This window comes from Micromys minutus (assembly GCF_963924665.1).
Source record: "Micromys minutus genome assembly, chromosome: 31".
NCBI classification, from domain to species: Eukaryota; Metazoa; Chordata; class Mammalia; order Rodentia; family Muridae; genus Micromys; species Micromys minutus.
The window spans coordinates 15622860-15646552 of record NC_137966.1 but is presented as its reverse complement, the minus strand read 5'-3'; the positions used below and the strand labels follow the sequence as shown (position 1 = coordinate 15646552).

Below are 23693 nucleotides of genomic sequence, written 5' to 3'. Positions count from 1 at the left end.
CTGCGTTGAACTCTCTGGGAATTGTAGTTCCGAGTGCACGTTGAGCAAGTGGTGGGCCGGCGGGGCCGCCCGGAGGTGTAGTTTACTGCGCAGGCATGAACTCAGGGGTGCGGATGGTGACTCGCAGTCGGAGCCGCGCGACTTGGATCGCGTCGGAAGGGTGTAGGGAGGAGCTCGCCCCGCGAGAGGCTGCTGCAGGTAGTGCTGCGCCTGCAGGGGTTTTGGAGGAAAAAAGGGACATGGAACTTTGGCTCCAGGCTTGCGTCCGGGGCTGTACCATCTGACCTAAACTCTAGGCGCCTCCTACAAACGCTTGTGTCTCACGTGGCCCCACTCTAGCTTTTTCCAAGGGGTTGAGACCTGTAGGGTCTTGAGGGGGCCATAAGACTGGGTTCTGGATGTGTTTATTTACCCTTGTCGCCAGTGAAAAGCTTTAGTCCAACCAGCCTAGCTTAGGACATTTACTGGTTCCAGGCTGTCTGTGGGACACAGCTCTGTTCTCAGAGCTGCATCTCTTGTAGGGCCAGGCTGTGTGCCAAGAACACACCCAGCTAGAAGGCTCCCCCAGCTGCACGGTGGTTCTGAAAGAAAACAGGCCCAGAGAGAAAACAGGAAAGGGCATGGCACTCATTGTATTTGCCCTGTAGCTGTTAAGAACCTACTATGTGCCAACTAGTGGTACTGAGGGAGCAATTTTCAGAGCCCCTGCACGTCTCCAGCTGGGACTTAAACATAAATGGCTAGAGCAGGAGTGTGTATAGGCACCAGTGGCCCTAGAAGTGGGGACCCCCTGGGATCCAGTCCGAGGCTTGGCCAGAGACAAGTGCCAGGGAAAGTGTTGGTATGGTTAAGGCAGCAAATGCTTTGGTATTAGCTAGTTTGGAGCTCACCCTGACGGGGGCGTGGCATGGTCTAGCTTGGGTGGGAAGAGGTTCTCTCTAGAGGCTGTTACGAGTGTCTCGATGTGCTACCAGGCACTTTGTTGGACTACCATGTTCTGTTGGGACAAGGGCAGACAGAGCACAGCACTTCTATACACAGCATGGTAGATAACGAGCGATTGTACAGACAAGTGAGGGGAAGTAGCAGGTAAGCAGCACCCTTCCCCAGCCTCATATAAAGCCCATGCTCCGAACACCGAATGGCACCTTTTTGCAGAAGGAAGGAAAGGCCAGGGGCCTATGAGACGGCCACGGAAGACACAGAAAGTACATGTAGCCTATGAAGTTGCTAACGGCGAGGAAGGGGAAGATGCTGAGCCCCTCAAAGTGCCAGTTTGGGAACCCCAGAACTGGCAGCAGCAACTGGCCAACATCCGCATCATGAGAAGCAAGAAGGATGCACCTGTGGACCAGCTAGGCGCCGAGCAGTGCTACGACACCAGTGCATCCCCAAAGGTAGGCAATGCCTCCACCTGTCCAGGGGATTCCACATTCTTCCACGGAAGCAAGATGCTTGCCTCCTCTTAGGTCTCTACCAGAAAACAGCTCTCCCAGCTGACTCCGTACAAGGTACACCCAGGAGGATGTGCTCCTACCGTAACCTTAGAGTACGTACAACATGCATCACCCGTCAGTCATTGTGGCACTGTTCATGTCAGAGGTGCCTGGGACCTGAGGCCTCATGCAGAGTGGTGGTGCATTTGGGAACATCCAATAGTTGGAGAGCAGCAGACTTGCTTACACTGCATTAGTTCCTTAGACTAACTGTCATGGTGCTGACCACCTTCTGATACGAGATAACCTGAGTATCTCTCACTCTGCGCCTTCTTGTTTTGACCAAGCAAACACCATAACAGTAGTAGCTAGCAGCTGTCTAATATCCATTCCATACTAGGTATGATTCCAAGTAATTCACCATTACTTCATGCTACTCTATAGAAGCGGGTCTTTAGTCCATGTCGGATGTGACAGGACACACGCCCTGTTGAGTAGGAGATCCACAAGAACAAGTAAATGTAGATGGGTAAGGGACTTGACTAGGACCCGTCACCATCCTGGCCCCTGTCATTGCACAAGCAGGTGAGGAGGTACCAGGTGCTTTTGTCACTGATGCTCTCCAGCCAGACCAAAGACCAGGTTACAGCGGGTGCCATGCAGCGGCTACGGGCCCGGGGCTTGACTGTGGAAAGTATCCTGCAGACAGATGATGACATGCTAGGCAGACTCATCTACCCCGTGGGCTTCTGGAGGGTAAGTGTTACCCTTGGCAACAGAGCCAAGAGGGGCCACTGCTCTGGAGATGAGGGGCAGGCATCTCTGACCACAGAGATTTTTTTTATGCTTTTGACCTGCCAGGAGTCTATCCTATGGTGCTAATACCCTGCCTCTGAAGATCCTGGGAAGTTCTTGTAGATATCCCTTCATTTCTCTACCCTCCCACCCAGCTGCCTCTACTTCCCTTTCTTCCCTTCCCCTCCTAGGCTCCCTCCTCAGAGTGTGTCACTCTGAAGTAGCTCCCCTACTTCACAGAACCCTGGGTGGTGGGTGGATCTGTTGAAAGTGGCTCTGTGGGTGGGGCGCTTCCCCTTGGCACTGCGTGGGCCACCGTCTATCAGATTGGTTTTAAATAGCCCTCTCCACTCAGGCACAGGATGGGAACCACCCAGCTGTTCTAGCAGTTGCCTGGGGGAGTCCCAGGCTCCTGCCTTCCTTCCTGAAGGTCCAGGTGCTGTTGAGTCTAGGTACAGCTTAGCCTCTGGAGGGAGTACTGAGACTGAGGCGGGGGGGGGGGGGGGGGGACTGAGCTGGTTCCCACACATGTCACTGGCCCACATTAGAGGGCAGTGGGTCTAGTCCTGCCAGGCCTCTTAGCTGCCTTAGGTTCTTCACCTCCTGGAGAGAGGGACTGGTAGTTACCTCTACATGAGACATAGGCAGGTTGTCGGTGACTCTGGGCACCCATGGGTCCTCCCCAATTTGGCTCTGCCTTACCCCAAAGCTGACCCACACCATCTTTCAGAGCAAGGTAAGATTCATCAAGCAGACAACTGCCATCCTGCAGCAGCGCTATGGAGGGGACATTCCTGCTTCCGTGGAGGAGCTGGTAGCCTTGCCAGGGGTTGGGCCCAAGATGGCACACTTGGCTATGGCTGTGGCCTGGGGGACCATATCAGGCATCGGTGAGTAGTTTGCACTACAAGGAGGGGGAGAAGTCAGTTCTGAGCTTGATTTTTCTTGGGTTCTAATGGGGTTCCACACATGTTTCTGTGACTCAAACCGGAGTATCAAAGGGGAATTGTCAGTGGTGAGCAGGCTGGCACTGCTGGGCGCTCATGACAAGAATTTACACTGAGTTCCTTGTGCACACTGATCCCTGTGAGGGACCTTAAAGCCTGCACATACATAGTCAGTGAGGAATGCTTCACCTGTGCATAGGAAGGGGCCATAGTGGTTAGAACAACAGCCCTGTGAGCCTGACCAGGCTTCAGGGATCTGGGAAACCTTTCGATTTTGGTTTTAGTTGGTGGTTTTTGTTTGCTGAGTTGTTTTGTTTTAGTTTTGACAAGGGTTCTCTGTGTGGCCCTGGCTGTCCTGGAACTCACTCTGTAGACCAGGCCGGCCTCAAACTCACAGAGATCCACCTGCCTCAGCCTCCCAAGTACCAGGATTTAAAGGCGTGCACCTCCCTCCACCACCCCAATGAATCTGCCTCTAAAATCCTGGGATTATAATCTTGCTTGACTGTGCCTAACACCAGGAAATCTTTCTGAGGTCATGTTTCAGTTTAGAGGTTTTTTGTGAGTTAGCCGGAAGTGTGAGGTAGAAGTGTGTCCCAGACAGAAGGAAAAGCAACCATAAAGCTGAGTAAAAAAGCAGAAAGCTCTAGAATGGGTGGGACAAATTGAAGGCAGAGATGATGGAGGAGGAGGAAGAGGTGGTCTTGTGGGATGGGAAACAGTGATTTCTGGTATCCTTTTTTCTGGGTATCATCTTGTAGCATTTGAAGCACCTCTGTGTGGCTAGGCTGAAGACCTACTCCCTGGGCAGGAACAGAGGTACTGCCTTATCAGAGCTTTGCCTAGAGTTGACAGTGCTCCTGTGGTCATATGAAAAAAAACACGATTTAGCCCCGACCTCTCTTTGGGTCCCCAACCCTTGGCCCCTGCATGTGCCTAGTGAGGAGAGTCCTTCAGAGGTCTCTTCTGGTAGCACCTTTTAGCACTGCCCAGTGGATAGAGGGCAGCTGGGGGCCCAGGGCTTTAACTGGAAGCTGGTGACCACCTGCTGACACTGGAGAACCGCAAGCATTGGAAGAGCTGGCCAGGTAGGAAGTGGGTGAGGCCTGCAGCCTCAGTCTCCTCCACTCCTCAGCTCCCAAAGCCACCAGCAGCCTCTTAGTTGACACTTGAGCTTATCTACACAGTGTCCTCAGCTGCCTGTGTCCCAGGAGTAGGGAGTGTCTTTGTTGGGTAGCTCTGTGGGGGAAGGGCCCTGCAGGGGATTGTGCTTCCAACAGATGGGACAATACCTGAGTGCCACCCACTTCTCTGTAGTCTGAGGGCCCGCCTCCCTACAGTGAGACCCCAGGGTTGCCTCCTGGGGAGAAAACGTGTCCTCTCAAATGAAAAGCTGGAACTATGGAGTTCTGTCCTTTGCAGCTGGGTGACCTTAGGTCAAACACATGACCTCTCTGAGCCTGAGTTCACAGCCTGTGAAGTAACTACCCTCCTTAACACAAATGCATAGGAATCCCTTCAGCCAACAGAGGCTTATACATGTGGTCTTGGGTTGGGCCTCTGGGTTCTAATGAGAATGATCACCTCTGTAACACAGAGAAGGAAACAGGGTAAGGCTTCCATGATATATCCCCTCAGCCTGCACCTGCAGCCTTTTCCCAGACTGTTAACAAGTCAGGGACCTGGCATGGGGACCAGCTAGCTGTTTGACAAACCTTTGGAACTGGAAAGGCAGGCGCTGCCGTTGACCAGGTGGCTTGGCAGAAGCCCCCAGTGAAGGCATGAGGCGGAATCCCTACTGTGACCAGCTGATGGGAGCAGGGATTGAAACTCAGCTGGAACACAGCTGGAGCCAGACTGACCCTGCTCTCCATCCCATCTCCAGTAGCTCAGTAGCAGGTGCCAGCTAGCTCTGCAACAGTGACCTACTGGGCCAAGCTGCTGCCACCCAGTTCAGTGCTCACAGCCAGTGGATGGGCTGGGAGGGCCCTTAGGACCCAGAAAGACAGGGCAAAGGAAACAGGGCAAGGCCCTTCTTAATCTAGGCCTCATTCTTGGGAAGCTTTAGACCAAGAGTTCACACTTTCAGGCTTGGGGATTGTTTAATTTTTCCTAGGATAGAGTTATTTTGTTTTGATTGTTTGGTTGTTTGAGAGTCTTACTCTGTAGCCCAAGCTGGCCTTGAACTCAGAGCATTCCTACTTTAACCTTTCAAGTGCTGGGAAGGAACCACCATGCCTACCTTACACTTCGTTTTGTCTTGTTTTAAAAGTGGGTTTCTCTGTGTAGCCCTGGGTGTCCTGGAACTCACTTTGTAGAACGGGCTGGCTTCAGATTCAGAGATCCACCTGCAAGCCTTCAATGCCATCACTCAGGAGGCAGAGGCAGGTGGGTCTCTGAGTCCGAGGCCAGCCTGGTCTACAGAGTGCGTCCCAGGAGGATAGTTAGGGCCTTGAAGAAAGACCCTGTCTCAAATGAAAAACCAGGCTGCTTACACCCCGGACTTGGGGCTCAGACTGAGACAGCCAAGCAGATGCTGCACCTTCTCTGTAGGAGAGTCCCTGGACTGTCTCCTAGCTGCACTTGCTTAGGACTGGGGATAGGAACACAGTCCAGCTAGCAGAGTGCCCTTGCTCAGCCTGCCCTGTCTTCAAGCAGCAGTGGATACACATGTACACAGAATAGCCAACAGACTGAGGTGGACCAAGAAGATGACCAAGTCCCCAGAGGAGACACGCAGGAACTTGGAGGAGTGGCTACCCAGGTGCTGTGGAGCTTGGTGAGCTTGGCGGAGGGAGGTGTGCTGCTGTTTCCCACACTGACCTGCCCCTCCCCCTCACAGGGTGCTGTGGAGTGAGATAAATGGACTACTGGTAGGCTTCGGCCAACAGACTTGCCTTCCTGTCCATCCTCGCTGCCAGGCCTGCCTCAACAAGACCCTGTGCCCTGCTGCCCAGGACCTCTAAGGGTCATGGGGCTTCCCCTGGCTAGTGTCTGTGAAGTGCCTTTATGGGGAGAGGTAGTAAGGTTTGGGGGGGTTGTTTGCAGAGTGTGTAATAAAGCTGGGTTGTTTTCCACGGTTGATTTCTTGCCCCGTTGGCTTAAGATCAGACCGAGAAGCATATATGTGAATACAGTGTGTGCACTCTATACACATGTCAGGGACAGGATTGCCTGGAAGGCTGTGTGGGGACATACTGTATCCTGGGGAGTGGGGGAGGGAGGGAAGAGAGGGAAACATAAACCCAGGAAGGAGGAAACAGAGCCAGCTGCAGCCAGCTGCTGGGAAGCCTGTGGGGGAAGTGTCCCTGTGAACTCTCACACGCTGTCCCGCAGCCCAGCACTCCTCTAGACCTAGCTTCTGAACTTGCTTGTGCCTGGAACCCAGCCCCGTGGTAACAGAGGAACTCTACACTGCCATTCTCTGGACTACTGGACACAACAAGACTTAACAGGTCTCAGAGACGTAGGGGGATCTTACTCCTCACCCCTGCCCCTCAACTGAAGACTCAGAAAACACACAGGCGCCAGAGTTCGAGGCAAGGCCTGTTTAATTTGAGGGCGCGCGTGTACTATGGCTTGTGAGGCAGACTGCAGTGCCAGTGGGTGAGTTTGGGGAGCTGAGAGCACTGAGGAGAGGCCGAGGGTAGGAGCCAGGTAGGCATAAGGCAGGGGCCAGGCCCAGGAGCCCAGGATCATACCTGGGGATGGCTCCCACAGACCCACCATTCCAGGTCCTGGAGCCGCAGAGCAGGATAAGGGGCTTGTCCGCAGGCTGCCCTTCTGAAGAGTCAGGAACACCCATCCTCTGCCTCTCAGGGAGCCTAGGCTCTGCATTCCAGAACCCAGCATGTGGGAGGCAGCACAGGGGTAGCTAGGCAGAGAAGAGAGGCCTGACCTAGGGACCATCCCACGTGAGGGATGGGACAGAGGGACAGCTCCTCCAGGCACAGCTGGTCCCGAGGTCCCCTGACTGTCTATTCCCTGGTATCTGCTCTGGATGGCGCTGCTGACAGGGTGGGTAAGAAAGGGTTTGCAGAAAAAGATTTGGTTTTATTGCAATTATTTAGAGTGAGTCCCGAGGGGCTGGGGGAGGGGGCTCCACTATTAACTAGAAACATATGTGGAGCTGGAGACCTTTTAGGAAAAAAAGCGAAAACATGAATTCCTTTCAGTCAGCAGGCCCAAGGCAGAACGGCAAAGGCCCTTGGCAGACCACCACGAACAGCTCCTCCCTCTCTCACTTTTTCTGTCTCTGTGTCTTTCTTGGCTGGCTGTGCCTATCTCTGTCTCTTCTCTGGGTTTCTCTCTTCTCTGATCTGGCTATGCCAGCCGCAGCACCCAGTGGACAAGACAAGGGTTCATGGGGTCATGGGTTGGTTTCTGGGTGGTGTGATACCACCTTCCAGTCTGCTGAGGCTTGGGGAACTCTGGAGAGGCCCAAGGTCCGTGCAGGAAGAGACCCTGGAACCCCTGGACAGGCAGAGAGGGGCTCAGAAGTTGCTGAAGATCTCTCGCTTCCGGTTCCAGTCCATCTGTGGTGCCCGCTTGTTGACCCGAGTAGCTCGAGCCTTCTCCTTGGCCTCAGCTGCTGTGGGGCTCAGGTGGAGACCACTTTCCTGGAAGGGGTCTCTCTTCCAGGCACTGCCATCCTGGGGACAGGCAAGGTACAAACAGTGACCCACACCCGTAGCAGCTACCTTCCCAAGGGACTTAAACCAGGGGCCATTTCAGGGCCTAGGAAGTAGTAGCCCCACCATCCTGGTAGGTATCTCCACAGAGATCTACTCTGAAGGCCTCTGAAGCCCCGTGTGTGAGCACCGCGGCAGAGTTACCTCATTGTCCTTCTCTGAGCCTGGCAGGTCGCTTCGGGATGAGCACACGGAGCCGCCATTGAGCTAGGAAATCAAGGGTAGATTGAGGTTTCAGCGTCCCCATCCTGGTGCCCCCAGATCTTCACATGCATACACAGGCACGGGTTCACTTTTGAGCACACACAGCTAGTCCTTGTTCAGCAGTGAGCACACTTCTGCCACTGTCTGGGCCAGGACATAGCTGGCACCTAACAGGAGACTGGCAAGTCCAACCTGAGCCACCATGACAAGGGAGAGCAGCTATGGCAATGGGAACCAGGTATGTGAACTCACCTGTTGTCAAACCAGGACTGGCGCCCTAAATAAAGACTACTCAGCAGTCACATAGGAACAAGGCATGGAAAGATGGCCCGGGACCCCAGGTATCTGCCCACACTGTGCATTTGAGCTGGTGCTAACCTCATACAGAATCCACAGTGGCTATTTTATTAGGATTCACTCTGTAGACCAAGCTGGCCTTAGATTCAAAGATCTGCCTACTTTTGGTGCTAGGATTAATGCCTGGTTAGCACAGTGGTATTTTTGAGATATATATACACATATATACATATATATACATATATACACATATATACACATATATATACATATATATATATATATAGTCACTTGGGCCCACCCTCTCACCTGGGCAGAGCTGGTCCCGTTCGTAACTGGAGATGGCAGTGGACCTGTGGGGACAGCAAGTTAGTGGCTGCATTGACCCTACCCTCTGCCCCCAAGGAAGGCACTAGCCTACCTTCTACGTGTTCCTCAGTGGGTATGACCCGCAACCGCTTGAAGTATTCATCAGTCTCAGGATCTACCACCAGCAACCGGGCCTCATCCTCCTGTGCCTTGATTCTGGCAACAACCTCGGCGTGGCGTAGCCCCTCCACGTTCTGCCCATTCACCTGCCACACACAGGGTCAGAGAGGCCTGAGGGGCCCAGTCGGCCCAATGCCACCCAGCCAGGTGTGCCATCAAATATTCATCGAAGCCACCAGCAGCCTAAGCGGCAAGAAGAATGCCAGCTCAGGTTCCCTGTGTCTTCCCTCCTCCTGCAGGGACCCAGGGCCCATACATGGACACTCAGGGATACATAGATATAAACACAGGGACCCATGTTACCTCAATGAGCCTGTCCTGGGCACGGAGGCCGGAGTGAGAAGCAGGAGAGCCAGGGTCCACAGAGCGGATGTATTGGCCAGGCCGGGACTTGTCACTATGCAGGTTGAACCCATATCCCTGGGGTCCCCTTCGCAAGTGGCAGAGCCGGGGACGCAGCTCTCTTGGGGGCCCATTGACATCCTGCAGACCCATAGAAAGTGACATCAGGCTTTATCCGCAGCCTGCCAGCCCTGATTCTCTAAGGGACCCATTCCAGGTTTCATGGACAACACTATGTGTCCCATATATGACTGAGGGGTTTAGTGAAGCTACCTGTTACACAGGGTTAGCTGTGGGGCTAAGGACAAAGCATGTCACCAAACATGTGAACAACTAATGAAATGGCTCCCGGCAGGACCTGTGGAAGAATTCATAGGGGCACTGTGCCCAGCCTGGGGATCTAGAAGGATCTAGAAGGGATCACTGCCCCATCAGAGGCTCTAGAAAGACTATACCTTTAGGTTTTGCCTCCCCCTGCCTAGGGTACCCACCCACCCCCTTCTCTAGGACTAGTGCCCTGGGGCCTGAGCAGCTCTGTTTCCTTCTCAAGGCCTTTGAGAGGCTCCCTGGGTTATTGTGACAGCTGTTTGCTTTAGAATTCCAACATTAACTAGAGCGGCTGCCCCAACCCCATGGGCCCAGAAACCAGGGCAGCAAGTAAAAAAGAGCCAGTGGGGACAAGTCCTAGCCTATGATGCTTCTTAGCCCACAACATGGAAGGGCTGATGGTACCCACAGGGAATCCCCCACCACTGCCCCAGGCTGCCCTTCTTTACCTCTGGCATCCTGCAGTAGGTCTCTGGGCCAGGAGGCTATGCAGGCAGGGGCCAGCCTGCTGACCCCTCACCCCAGCCAGGGCCAAGCCAAAGATGGTACTGCTGAATGGCCAGCAGCTGCTGGTGCCCAGTTACACAGGGCCAGTGGCTGGGGTGGGCAGGCAGGTGGCAGCTCAGGTTTCTGGGTGTAAGTGCAGGTGACAATGTGCTAGCAGGGGGCATTTCCTCACCTTCCACTACCACCCTGTCCCCTCAAGGCTGATGCTGAGGGATGCTAGAACAGGAAGGATGCTTCCTGTCTAAGTCTCAGGTAAGTGTCTTCACCCCAGCCTGAATACCTCTACATCCCTTCTGTCCATTACCACCACCCCTCTTTTGGTGTTTTGGAGAGAAACTCCCACAGTTTAACCCAGGCTAGCCTCAAACTCACAACTCGAAGTAATCTTTTTGTTTTGGCTTCTGAGTGCTGGAATTATTGGCAGTATATCACCATGCTTAGCTCCAAACCCTAGTGTGGTATTCTTCATGTCCATGGGCAGGAGCCAGCTGCAGGAATAAGTACACTCTTCTATGTAGGGCCACTCCTAGCTTTAGGGTTCTGGGATAGCCCTTCAACCTGGATACCGTCTTTTTGTCTTGCCTGTACTCAGGACCCCTTCCTTGATCCCAAAGCCCAGTTAGATATTCATCTGGATTCTCCTGCTGAGCTTTGGGGCACAGCCATCATCTGCACCGTTACAGCAAGAATTACAGATTAAACTGTCCCCTAGGGGCTCAGCTAGGCAATATTGCCTGAACTCGGGGTTGTAAGGCCTCAAAGAGCCTCAAGACCCCACTGGGTAGAATTCTCAAAGACATAGCTGAAGATACAGGTATAGGGCTTTGGGGCGAGACCTTGAGAGCCTCTAACCATCAACCTAGGACAGCCAGAGGCTAGTTCACAGAGGAGAGACTGGAGAAATAGGGACAGAAGCCAGTCCAAAACAGTATAAGGGAATGTGTGACCACTCCTGGCACAAAGTCATGTCCCAGCAGACAGGGCCACATCATGTGGCTATAGAGACAAGACATCCAGGCTTACGCTCATAAACAAGCAACACAGACACACACGGCCACCCACACATGCAAACTTGGGTCCATAGCACTGGCCCTGTGACCTCTTCCCACGGCCTCTGCGGTAGCCTACAGGGCAGGGTTTCTTGTGGCTCCCAAATGGGAAAAAGGACTTGGCACGAAATTGTGGCCATGAAACTAGGGGCCATTCCTGAGAGGTGGCTTTTCTGGCCAAACCCCATCCCAATCCAAAACAGCCACTTCTCAGCCCAGGCTAAAGGATTCATTCCTCTTACTAACTAGCCTAAACCATCTCTGGCCACAGGCAGAATCCCAACGCTGACAGGCCTGGCATAAGACCCTCAAGTACAAGGACTGCAAGACACCCCCAAGCCTGTGGGATAGAGGGGAGGCAGCTAAAGCAAGCAAGTGGGGGTAGGGTGCCCCAGCGAACAGCGGGAGGGGTGCATTGCTGGAATTCTTCCTCCCAGCTCTAGCCCTGAGCACACTTCCTGCCTTCTTCAGACAAGCCCTCTGGCTCCCACGGGCTCTGAGACACAGCCATAGAGCCAGACAAGCCCCAGTACCCCCACTTAGTTTGAGCCTATAGCCAGACAAAGGCTGATATGGGGGTGCCCTGGGAGCCAGGCTATGCCCCCCCCACCAGATAATGACTCACCAGCCCCAGCAGAGAAAGGCCCCCATTGTTTCTTGGGGTCCATCTTGTAGGCATAAATATCCCCAAGTTCCTTGCTCTGCCCCAGAAATTGAGCTAAAGCTGGGGCTCTGACTGCCCAGCTCTGCCTCACCCCCATCTGACCTGAACAAGCCCCAGTTGAGAGTTCACAGGAGGGGCTCCTGGGGCTGAGGCTGGCAGCATGGTAGTCCTGGAGCGAGCCATCAGTGGTTAGGAGTGGCTGACAGCAGGTGACCAGACTGCAGTGACCAGAGTTCTTGGACCAGCTGAGACTGTCACCCCACTTATCTACCTCCTACTGTGGCCCAGGTTCCCTGGGGATGGGTGGGGACATAGGGACTGACTCATTTTGGGTAGCAGGGTGGTTACTGAGCCCCCTCCCCTGTCCGGCGTCCCCCCCACCCAGCTTGGTTTCCGTCCCAAGAAAGGAAGGAAGGAAGCTGCTGGAGGCCCTGCCCTGCTCCAGGACCCAGGGCAGTGGAGACGGGGAGTCAAGGGAGGGGACCTTGGCTGGAGAACAGAAGAGAGTGGGTGGGGGAGGGAAAAGAGAAAAGCAGGAACCAGGGGAGCCCCCAAAGCTGTCACGCTACAACTCGGCTCAGACCATCCTATCCCACGAACCCACCACCTACAGAGCCATGTCAGCCTTAAGTCAGCCCCCCAGGTCCTCCAGGAGGTGCCGACATGGTAGGGCCGAAGGGGTGGAAAGTCAAAGTCAACCACTACCTCCCTGTCCCTGGCACTGCTAACTGCTGGGTCTCTGTTTGGGGGCTGTCCCTGTCATCACGCTAGAATCAGCTCACTGATGCTGCAGCCACCCCGCCAGCCCTGAACGGCCTGGAACTGAGTCACCACTGACTAGGCCTTCCCGCCCCCAAAGGGAGGGGCAGACCTTATCAGTGTTCTCCCTTGTCCCACCTCCCCTATCAGACAGGCTAGGACAGAGGACACAGGATCAGGGAGGATGAAAAGGCCCCAACCTCCCATGGGGGCACCCAGTGGTCACTGGCTATAGGCTCAGTGGGGGTGCTGGGGCTTGCACACGACTCTATATGTCTCAAGCAGAGGTATACTGGCCTCACCAGTCTGACCAGCCACCAGTATCTCCACCATAGTTCAGCATCACAGAGTCAGGGGAACCCTCTGCAGTGCCCACACCCAAGCCTGAAGCAGGCTGTCTCTAAACCTGGTTTGGCTTGTAGAGGTCTTATGAGACTCCCCTTTCTCTTCAAGGGTAAGGGTTTCCCTTGGGTTCCTCTACCTCCTTTAGTCCTTGTCCCTAGGTTTGACCCATCTACAATGGGACCAGCCTATTGTACCCCCTTTTGTTCCTCTAAAAATACACCCAGAGGAAGCCCCCTCCTAGGGCTTCCTGCAGCCCCTCCAAGCCTGAAATAGCAGTGACTGGGAAGGACCCACCCACAGCCAAGGGGCCTGGGCCACCCCATCTCCAGATAAGGCCCCAGGGTGGATTTTTCTACAGGAAGGTGAACTGGGCTGTTTGCTTCTAAATGAATGGACATACGCCTGAAGATGGGGGGGCTCCTTCCTAAGGAGAAGAAAGGGGTGCTTGGGAAAAAGGGAGGCTCCTAGTCCCCAGCCAGAGGAAGGTGGGCCTGGTACCATCTTCTTCCCACAAAATTCCTACTAAGATTCCTGATCTCAAACAGCCCAGCCAAAGTACAGAGTCTAGATTCTAGGCACCTGCCTTCAGATCTCTAAAGGGAAAGAACCTAACAAAACACAGGTTGGCCCAGGTTTGCCCAGGTTGGCCTTAACACTGGGGATATCAGCCCCCAACCTCCAGACAGGTCCCACCGGGACCAGCCCAGGCCTAACCAGTAGGAGACTTTTAGGTGAGGTCAGAAGTAAAAGTTAAGGTCTGAAACACTTCCAGAAATTTCAAACCTGACACTCCTCCTCTGGTAAGCCAACAGTTCTGGATCAAGGAGTAATCAAAAGACAAAAGAAACTATAAAACCAGATCCCCCAAGAAGTAGAACAAATAGCCTCAGGCCCTTCCTCCCTGCCTCGGGTTCTGCCTAGAACCTATCAGAAGGTGGAACAGACCCTCTCTTGTTTTTATCAGGGTCTCCTATCCTGGAAGGATAAAGGGGAGGGGCTACCCATCAGGGGCTATGGGACAGCAGCTAGGGTTCCAGCACCGGTGGGAAGTGGGGACAAGGACAGGAACTGGAACCCAGTTGAGCTGTACCTGGGTCCTCATAAGAAGTGTCTGCATGTGGGTCCTTCCCTAGGAAGCCCTGTGTTCTGGAACCCATCCCCCATCGCTGACCAGTTACAGCACTAACCCCTGCAGCAGGATCTAATCCACACAAGGGCTTCTGAGCGCATGGATGGCTTAGACATGGACAGAACCCAGGACAACAGATACCTAACACAGACATTCCGTCCTTTAGAGTCCCAGCCGCTCCTCTCAGAGCTCCTCAGCCCTGGAAGCTCCAGCAGGGGGAACAAAAGCCAAGAGTTGCTGCAGGTGGGTCACCAACTGCATAGAGACTGGTAACTGCAGTAGGGAAAGAGACCTAAGAGGAAATGGAGGCTTACAGAAGGGACCGAAGGGAACACTGTTATCAAGAGGCAGTGATGGCAGTTCTGGGAAAGGCTCATTGTTCCCACAGACATAGCCCACCATACCTTCTGGCCAGTGTCCGAGCCAAGGCCTGAGCACGCCCAGTCCGGCTTTGGCTCCCAGGGGTTGTGGGCTGGCGGAAGCCCTCGATGGGCCATCTCCTCAGTGCAGGTCAGCTGCCGCCGGCAGAGCTCCTCATCGGTCTCCTTGTCCACCACGAGCAGCTGGGTCTGTCCCTCCACAGCTTTGATCCTCTGTACCACCTGAAACGGGTGTGAAGCAGGACCCGGTGAGCAGCCAACACCCTGGGTAGCACATGGATAGGACACCACTCCCGGGTTGGCCTGCCGGGGTGGGTAGCTGGACTGAGAGGCCTGCGGGCTCCACCCCCCACCCCCAGTTTCCAGCAGCTCCTTCTCTCTTCTCTCTGGAGCTAGGGCCCAGGCTGCAAGTACTTCAGGATTCTCTTGTGGCCTCACACTCAGCTCAGGTAAGCTCAAAAAAAAAGAGCTGCTAGGAACAGCCAGGTGAAAATCCATTTGTTTGAGCTTCAGGATTTCAGCCTGGTCTATGCATGTGCACATGCTTTTTGTATGTGTGTGGATCTGTGTGTGCTTTTTTGTATGTGTGTGCGTCTATTTTAAAGTTTCTTGGTCCGGGTGTAGGAGAGCGCAATGTCTCTGTTGACCCCAGTATGGGTATTTGGGCCTATTTCTTTCTCAGAGATTCAGTGTGAGTCTAATTAATGCCCAGCAAGCTCTAGAACTTTAATTTGCCTCCAGACCAGGACTAGAAACCCATCCCTGCTGGACCTGCAAGGAGGTAAAGACCTAGGAATTCTAAGGTGCTGACATACATCAAGTAGGTAGAATTCAGCCCCAGTAGGTACAGCGGTAGAACATCTGTGTGTCTATCTGCATGGGTGCCTGTGAAGTGTGGGCCACTGTGGATCAGGCAGGATGTTAGTATGTGTTCAAAGGGAAAAGTGCCCACTGGACATCTGAAGGGCAGGAAGCATTAACAACCCCACCCTGCAGCCTGGGAGTGAAGAGACAGTCTCTCCAGCATCGCTCCACAGAGTAGTACATGCCACCACACAGAAGAAGGTCCTATCCAGGCCCATCTTTACCTGGCCCCTCAGCGACTGTCCTCTCTCCCCATGACCAACAGACAGAGCAGGATCCCAGCACTCTGAAGCTTTCTGGCATGGGCGACAAGCCACTCACCCACAATCTCTAACTATCTCTAGAGTGGGAGTCGTGGTTTTTGCCTCCTGTCTCTGAGAGGTAGAAGGACGTCTTTAGAGACTAGCGCCCCAGAAACCTGGGGCGAACAGGTGCATTCCAGCGACTGCCAGCCACAAATGATACCAACGCTGCCAGCCTCTCCCTTGCTTTTTGGGCCAACCATTGGACTCCACTCCCAAACTCTTCAGCACACAAACCAAATCCAGTGGTCACTGTAGGTAGAAGACAGGTCACTGGGAAGACAGAAGTTCAACTTTTATCCCAACCAACGAACCACTCTGCCTTCTCCAGGCCTCAGGACTGACTCATGTAGGTCTTGTGGGATACAGACACCCCAGAGGTAGAACCTGCAGAGAGACCTGCGATCATCTCTCCTCCTTGCTCCATCCGCAGCAGGCAAGGGCTGCACAGTGACCTCTACAGGGCTAGGCAGTCTCCCAGGAGGCTTTTTCTGAGCCCAAAGAATATGCTAGGACAAGAGCTGACTCCACCAGACCCAGACACACCGGCCCAGGAGAAGTACACTAGTCTAACCAGCTAGGCAGGCACACGAGCGCGTGCGCACACACACACACACACACACACACACACAGAGAGAGAGCCAGCACACACGCCTGATGTGTCCACACAAACCCAGACACACATTCCAGCACTGGCAGTTTGCTTTCAGCCACTTCTGGAACACTTGGGTAGTGTATTCGTGTGGATGACCCCAGAGAGACCTGCAAGCACACACACACATAACTCACACACTGACAGAAAAGCATCTATACCACAAGGCCACAAGGTGCCTTCGCCACCTCCTCCCCCTCCATGGCACACGGAGGCCAAAACTAGCAGAAGCAGCCAGGGCCCTGGCCAGAGTAGCCGCAGTGCGGGCCCCTCCCTACCAGGATGTCCTCCCTCCCCCGCTTGTGCAGGACTGAGCTTCCTCACCAGGAGGCCAGCTGGCGGGCCACGTCCCACACCTCGACACCCGAACTGCAGGCCCCCGTGGGACCCTTGACGGGTCCCACAATACGGCACGCAGAAGGGTGGTCTTAGGCATCTTGGCCAGCGCTGCAGGGACGCGCCCCTAGGAGGGAACCGGGGGGGCGGGGCGCAGCACAGGGACCCACCTGGTGATGCGTCTCGCCCTCTACGTTGACGCCGTTGACCTCAACCAGGCGGTCCCCGGCGCGCAGCGCGGCCGCCTCGGCTGGGGAGCCTGGCTCCACGCGCCGGATGAACTGGCCACGGCGGCCTTTCTCCCCATGCAGGTGGAAGCCGTACCCTTGCTCGCCGCGTACCAGGCGACACAAGCGGGGCCGCAGCGACTCCGGCGCAGCCATGGCACCCGCCGCCCCCTGGCTGGCCGCGACTGGCCACGGCTCACACACCACCCGCAGGCTGGAGCGCGGAGGCGGCGGAGGCGCGGGCGGGAGAGCAGGCAGCGGCCTCGGTGGCTCCTGCTCAGCTCGCGTCGCCTCGGGCTCCGGCTTCGGCTCTGGCCCTGGCCCCTGCTCCTACTGCAGCGCCGCCCCCGCGCCCGCCCCTTCCCCGCCCTCCTGGCTGCCCCCGCCCTAGCCCAAGCCCCGCTAGCTAGGCCCCTGCCTGGGCGCCCAGAAACCTTAGGACCAAGAAGTGGGATTGCGCGGCCAGGCAACCCTCGAGTCCCTGGGACTCCTATCTTATCCCATTTTGGCCACCTTCCGTAGCGCCAGCCCTTTGGCTTCTGTTCCAGGAACCACTTTTTAGACACCTGCATATGCTACAGTGAGAAAGGTTCCTGAAATGGGAAGCCTCTTAGAGAAAGGGTCCAGTCAGACACACCCCGCACAGAGGCCACTGCGCCCCTTCTTCGGGATGCACCCCATCCTCTACCTACCTACCGTGACTATTCTGCCTGCTCCCTCTAGATCCTCAAAATTGTCTTGTCCCAACTCAGAGAGCAACAGGCAAGAATGAGAATTTAAAGAGACACTACAGCAACCAAGTTCTTTGGGGCCAGTGAGTAGGTGTCCCTTGCTCCTCCCAGGAAGTGTTTGTCCATTAAACATCCTGTCTCCCCGTATTCCCTGCTTTTTGGGAACACGAGTTTATCTGGCAGAGATGGGAGGTGTGTGCTGCCTTCCTCTTGACCTGGTATGAACTGTGCTGAGGACTTTTGCTCCTGATCAGCTCTCCCAAATGAAGCCCCACAGGGCTCTCGTCCCCGGTTCCTAGATCTGTAGTCCCAGCACACTCTTAGATTTACAAGTGCATACCTTCTCGTCTCCCCTTACAGGACAACAGTACCACTGAGAATCCCCTATGCATTCCTGTATGGTTTTCCAAGAACAACCCTAGCAAAAACCAACCATTTTACACATCAGGAAACTGATACCTAGAGTTCAGTACTGTGAGACTGCACTTTCCCCCTGAAGCATCCTCCCAGGCACATAAGACAGCTGAGATCTGGGCTCACCCACAGCCTGCTTCTCCCCAGTGCACATCTCCTCACTTACCTGGTCCCCCTGAGTCAGGTAAAGCCAGCTCAGACAGTTCCCCATGTGGATAGGAGATGCACCCCTAGTTCAATGTTCTCCTCTCTCTCCCTTCTCTGAAGCCTTTAGCTGGGGCTTTCCACCTCCACCCAAGAACTAGGACCGGCCTCTCGGCAGCATCCTAAGCTGCAGCCTCTTGGGTACCCACACCCTAGTGGCTGCTCCTAAAAGGCACTTAAGCTGTGGATACAATGTTGCTCCCTGCCCCCCAGCCCTCCCTGCAGATTCTAGCTGATGCTGCCACAGACTCTGGCCTGGCTGACCACTTCCATCTGTCTGCTTGCTAATCCAGAGTTTGCCTGTCTTAAGATTGGTTTCTCTGGGCCCTGCCTAATGCTGGTTGCCCATGGAGATTGTTAATGTATATAAACTATGTGCTCGCTGGATATCCCACCCTTGGAGAAGTTGGAAGTTACCCCCACAATAACCAGGAACTTCCCAGGCCTGCTAACAACATCTCTGTGGTCACACTAAAGAGGCTAGAAACTCCAGGCCAGGAGTTGAGGAAGAGAGGGGACCTCTTCCAACCCCAACCTTGGGCCCATCACTGGCTCTCTGCCACCAAGGCCCATGACTGAAGATGGGATATGGGGAGTTGGGGAGAGACAGGGGCAGGAACGTGTGGTCTCAGAGGGACTAGGAGCCAAGGATGACAGGGCTCTGCAGTTGCAGAGTAGTAACAAAGGAGTTCCCAAAGCAAAAGGGTTGGAAAGTGACAAAGAAGGTGACAGAAACAAGGTAGGGTCTTAGCCCATCAGTGGGGCTTGAGCCACCAAGGAAGCCTGGGCCAGCAGTGTGAAAGAGCAAGGAAGGGAAGCCAGGCAGCCAGAAGTCGTCTGCACCTCTGTGACCCCCAACACCCAGGAGGCTGAAGCCAGAAGGTCCTGAGTTTGTAGCCAGCCTGAATAGAATGTTTCAAAAACAAGAGCAAACAATAGGGCCTGAGAGATGGCTCATCTGTTGACCAGGGTTTGATTCCCAGCACCCTTCTGGCAGCTTACAACCATCTATAATGGAATCCAATGCCTTCCTCTGGTTTGCAGACATAAGTGCAGACAAAGCACCAGATATATAAAATATAAAAACAAATTCTCCTCTTCTCCCCAGACAAGGTTTCTCTGTGTGGTCTTGGCTGTCCTGGAACCTAATCTTTAGACTAGGCTGGCCTGAAACTCAGAGATCACTTGTCTTTCCCTCCTGGCTGCTGGGATTAAAAGTGTGTGCCACCACTGCCAGGCAAAAAAAAAAAAAAATAAATAAAATAAAATAAAAAATGGGACTTTAGGGCTGAAGACATGGCTCAGTAGTTAAGAGCCCTTGGAACATTCATTGTTCTTGCAAACAAGGTAGTTTGACTCCCAGCACCTACAGGGCTCCTCAGAACCATTCATAATTCCAGCTCCAGGAGGTCCAGCCTAAGCTACAGGAAGACGGTCTCAAAACAAACAAACACTGGGATGTAGCTCAGCTGGGAAAGTGCTTGCTCAGCATGAAGGAAGCTTAGTTGGATCTCTGTCGCCCCATAAGCCTGCTGTGCATGCTTGAAATCTGAACATGTGGGAGGAAAAATGTCATGATCATCTTCAACTGCATAGTGTCTGTGAGGCCAGCCTGGGCTACATGAGATTCTGTCTCGAGAAAAAACAAAACAGGGTAAAGAGATGGCTCAGTGGTTCAGAGTATTTGCTCTTGTTACAGAGAACCTGGGTTTGGCTCCCCGAACCTACATGATATCCCACAGCTCTCTGTAATACCTTTAGGGGGATTCAACACCTTCTTCTGGCCTTTCTGAGCAACTTTACTCATGCACACACACCCCTACACAGACACATACGCATAATTAAAACACACATACCCCACAAATCAAACTGGACTAGAAAAAAAAAAACATTTAAACAATATAACAGGGCTGGAGAGATGGCTCAGTGGTTAAGAGAGATGACTGCTCTTGCAGAGGTCCTGAGTTCAATTCCCAGCAACCACATGATGGCTCACAACCATCTGTAATGAGATCTGATGCCCTCTTCTGGTGTGTCTGAAGACAGCAACAATATACTCATATACATAAAATAAATAAAAATATTAAAAACAAAAACCAATAAAACAGAACCCAGTATAGTGCCTAATCCCAGCACTGGGGAAGCCGAGGCTGTTGGATTTCTGTGGGTTCCAGGCCAGTCAGGACTACATAGTGAGATCCTATCTCAAAAAGGAAAGAAAGAAAAGCCAGGGCAGACCAAGGGTGACCATTTTTCAACAGGGAGTTGGTGACAGGCACAGGGGAAGAGGAGAGAAAGCCTGGTGCAGCAGAGGTGGGGGTCTCTCATAGACCATACCTCCTAGACCTTCTTCCTTAATTTCCTCAGAGGTTTTAGGCAGACCGGATGCCTCCATGGACTTAAGAGGCAGGCACAGTGCAAGTAGAAACAGACCAACAAGGCTTGAAGGTATACCTTCCCATGAGGTTAGCACCTCAGCGAATGGGATAGGAAGGCGGTGGCTCGTGAGGTCTTAAGAGTCCAGAGGGCTTTATTTTTCTACTTTTTTAAAAGGTGGGGGGACCTAGCCTCCAGGCCAGCAACAACCAAGAAAATGGAGACAGCATCAAAAGGTTAGGGGACTGTCCCCCACTAGGCTTCACCCTGCCCTACAACTTACCATACAAATTGGTCACCTGGGTGACAAAGAGCTGGTATATCAGTGCTCCTCTCCTCTGGGTTATCTAAGGCAACCAGGGCTACCCTGCTGCACCCCTGGTGGGACAAAGGGTTTTTCACTAAACAGTATAAAAACATATATGCATCCTTCTTGAAAGTGCCAAGGCTGGGGGTGGGCAAGACCTGTCCCAGGGGTGGAGCTAGTATTCTGACACCAGATAAAGGTTAGGATCGTCCTGGAAAAGCGCTGCTGCTACCTTAATGGGTAGTAATGGCCCTGCCTGCATCTACCTGGTCTCGCTTAGAGCCTTCTCCCTCAGACTACATCATGCCTCTCTTTGGATCCCCGAATTGAAGCAGGCGTGATCAGCATAACGAAAGGAGAAAGTACAGAAATCCGGAGAAAAAGAGACAGCGCAGGGAGAGAAAGGGTGGAAAGGAGGGACAGGAAACTGACCACCTTCAAGAATTCCGAGAAATCACCCCGCCCCCTTCCCTGCTCGGGTCTGGCTTGTCCTTGACAGTCGACAGCCAACAATAGCTGCGTGGCGCCACCTGGCGGAAATGAGTGTGATTGCATCATCGCGGGGCCAGACAGGAGCTGGAGGGTTGTGGGTGCGTTGGGACACATCCCAGGCAGATAGGACTACCTCAGACCTCACTTCCCTAGTTTAGACCAGTTCCAGTTCTGTGGGGTTGGGATTTGGTTAAAGCCCTGGAGCTGGTTACACCACTGGAGCAGAGGAATGCAAGCCTTGGGGAATAATAGAAATAGAAGGGCCTCGGCTAGCTTTGCCCTTCACCCTGGCCCTGACACCCACTTCTCTAGAATGAGATAGCTCTAGGCAACCAAACCAAGTGCCCCAGCCCTTGTGATCAAACATTTGCCAACTACTTGACGTACAGCACCGGCACTGGCAAGCACTGAGTAAACATTGCTCAGACTCAAGGAAACAGAGAGGTTTGTGTACCTTGATCTGAGCAAGAAAGGTCCAGAGCTGGAGAAACCCCCAAAGGATCATTTAAAGAAACCTGAGGAGTCTTTTGTAATGTACTCCTAGGATGCTTAGGCTGCCCTAGAATCTGTGTATGGACCTTACCAGATGGGCAGGAGGTAGAAAGGACAGACAGGGAATAAATGTAGCTGAGCATAGAGTACCAGGTCATTAAGCTCACCCCATGGCAGTGGTGAAGCCAGTGGGATATTGTACATCTGGGCATGACAAGGTTAAAACACTGATGTTTAGTATTTTTTTATTTATTTATATGGGTTGGGGATTTAGCTCAGTGGTAGAGTGCTTGCCTAGCAAGTGTGAGGCCCTGGGTTCTGTCCTCAACTCTGAAAAAAAAAAAAAAGACAAAATAACAAAAAGATTTATTTATTTGTTTTATGTACACTGTTGCTATCTTCAGACACCAAAAGAGGGCATCTGTTCCCATCCCTGATGGTTGTGAGTTACCATGTGGTTGCTGGGATTTGAACTCAGGACCTCTGGGAGAGCAGTCAGTGCTCTTAACCGCTGAGCCCTCTCCCCAGCCCCTGATACTGATGTTTTGAAAGGTTCAATTTGTTGCAAATCATAGTCAATATGATAGCCTTTAACCCAAGGAAGCAGGAGGGGCTGAGGCAGGCAGATCTACAGAAGCCAGCCTGGTCTACAGAGCAAGTTCCAGGATAGCCAGAGCTACACAGATTAACACTGTCTCAAAGCAAACAAAGAAACAAAGAACTGGGAGGAAGGTCACATTCCTGGCCAGCAAGGCAAGACGGCTGGAGAGATAAAGGCAGGGAGATAACCTGAGCTTAATCCTTGGGACCCACAAAGTGGAAAAAGAGAGCCAACTCTGGCAAGATGTCTTCTGGCAGCCACACAGGTGCCTTGGAAGCTGTGCGCCCACACCCTCAAATAAATGGATAAAAACAAATGCAGACAGAAGATCTAAAACTACAGATATAGCTCAGTGGGTCACGGCACTTTCTGAAAAGTTTGATGACCTAAATTTGTTCCTGGGACCCATATGGTATAGGATAGAACCAGTTCTAGCCTGTTGTCTGACCTCCACATGTGTGTGCACACACACAAGAAAGAAACAAAGAAACAAAGAATATATATATATATATATATATATATATATATATATATATATATATATCGATAGATATACACAAAGAACAAAAATAAATAAAATGTAATTATAAAACATAGGAGCTGAAGACATAGTTCAGCAGTAACGTGTGCCTTTTACTCCTTTTTTGGAGAAGCTGAGTTCAGTCCCAGCACCCACATCAGGTGCCTCACACCACCTGTTGCTTAAGTCCCAAGAGATCCAGTGACCTCTTCTAGCTCCCAAGAGTACTGAGTGCATATGCTACACTTGGATACTTGCAGGCAAAGCATATACATTTTTTTAATCTTTTAAAGGTGTGGAGCACTGTCCTCTAGGGAGGAGGACTCCCACTTGGCAGGAGGACATAGTGGATCAGGAGTGGCCAGAGTGTGGCAGCAGTCAGGATCTACCTGCTTAGGAAAGATCTTGCAACATGTTTACAGGGGAGTTCCAACAGTAGATGGGGAGTGGGGTCCCGATTATGGAGCCCAAAGATACGTGTGTGTGTGTGTGTGTGTGTGTGTGTGTGTGTGTGTTCTGTCCCAAGTTAGTCTGGAAATTACTATGTAACTCATGCTGGTCTCAAATTCGCAGCAACAATCTTGCCTCAGCCTCTCAAGTACTAGATTTATAGACCTGTGCAGAGAGGAACAGCCTGATCACATGGGACCAGAGCAAAAGACTGGAGAGATGCGGAGAAGGACGAGACGCAGAAGTGGGGGCTGCTGGGTTTCCTCCCTAAAGTGGAAGTATGGCTCTAAAGGAAGCTAGAGCCTTCTGCTTACTCTCTAGGTGCTGATGGGAAGGAAGGATTCAAGGAAACTCAGGCTTAAAA

The 23693-nt window shown here is 53.0% G+C and overlaps 2 protein-coding genes across 4 annotated transcripts; one reads left to right on the top strand and one right to left on the bottom strand.

The window, feature by feature from the left end:
• The first annotated feature begins 56 nt into the window (after positions 1 to 56).
• Positions 57 to 6233, top strand: NTHL1 (nth like DNA glycosylase 1). 2 transcript variants are annotated; one of them, XM_080942063.1, is made up of 6 exons: positions 57 to 198; positions 1162 to 1397; positions 2022 to 2192; positions 2962 to 3121; positions 5837 to 5942; positions 6021 to 6233. In XM_080942063.1, exons 1-6 carry the CDS (start codon positions 96 to 98, stop codon positions 6142 to 6144), a joined length of 900 nt encoding a protein of 299 aa, XP_080798189.1. In that variant the 5' UTR covers positions 57 to 95; the 3' UTR covers positions 6145 to 6233. The 2 variants fall into 2 exon arrangements, with proteins under 2 accessions (XP_080798189.1, XP_080798188.1); XM_080942062.1 differs by having other exon boundaries at positions 1159 to 1397.
• Positions 6234 to 6722: 489 nt separating this feature from the next.
• On the bottom strand, positions 6723 to 17038 carry NHERF2 (NHERF family PDZ scaffold protein 2). 2 transcript variants are annotated; one of them, XM_080942504.1, is made up of 7 exons: positions 16686 to 17038; positions 14386 to 14583; positions 9163 to 9342; positions 8792 to 8945; positions 8680 to 8723; positions 8014 to 8076; positions 6723 to 7830 (listed from the first exon to the last, which is right to left on the bottom strand). In XM_080942504.1, the coding sequence occupies exons 1-7, from the start codon at positions 16896 to 16898 to the stop codon at positions 7672 to 7674; spliced, it is 1011 nt and encodes a 336-aa protein (XP_080798630.1). In that variant the 5' UTR covers positions 16899 to 17038; the 3' UTR covers positions 6723 to 7671. The 2 variants fall into 2 exon arrangements, with proteins under 2 accessions (XP_080798630.1, XP_080798631.1); XM_080942505.1 differs by lacking the exons at positions 14386 to 14583; positions 16686 to 17038 and adding an exon at positions 11851 to 12472.
• Positions 17039 to 23693: the final 6655 nt, after the last annotated feature.

Bases quoted from the DNA above. Each gene is read 5' to 3' on its own strand.
- NTHL1 (XM_080942062.1), top strand. From the start codon at position 96: ATGAACTCAGGGGTGCGGATGGTGACTCGCAGTCGGAGCCGCGCGACT. The intron at 2,193-2,961 runs GTAAGTGTTACC...ACCATCTTTCAG, and splicing joins ACCCCGTGGGCTTCTGGAGG to AGCAAGGTAAGATTCATCAA. The intron at 5,943-6,020 runs GTGCTGTGGAGC...TCCCCCTCACAG, and splicing joins TTGGAGGAGTGGCTACCCAG to GGTGCTGTGGAGTGAGATAA.
- NHERF2 (XM_080942504.1), bottom strand. From the start codon at position 16,898: ATGGCTGCGCCGGAGTCGCTGCGGCCCCGCTTGTGTCGCCTGGTACGC. The intron at 9,343-14,385 runs GTATGGTGGGCT...ATGGGTCTGCAG, and splicing joins GCTCGGACACTGGCCAGAAG to GATGTCAATGGGCCCCCAAG. The intron at 8,946-9,162 runs GTAACATGGGTC...TGTGTGTGGCAG, and splicing joins CCCAGGACAGGCTCATTGAG to GTGAATGGGCAGAACGTGGA.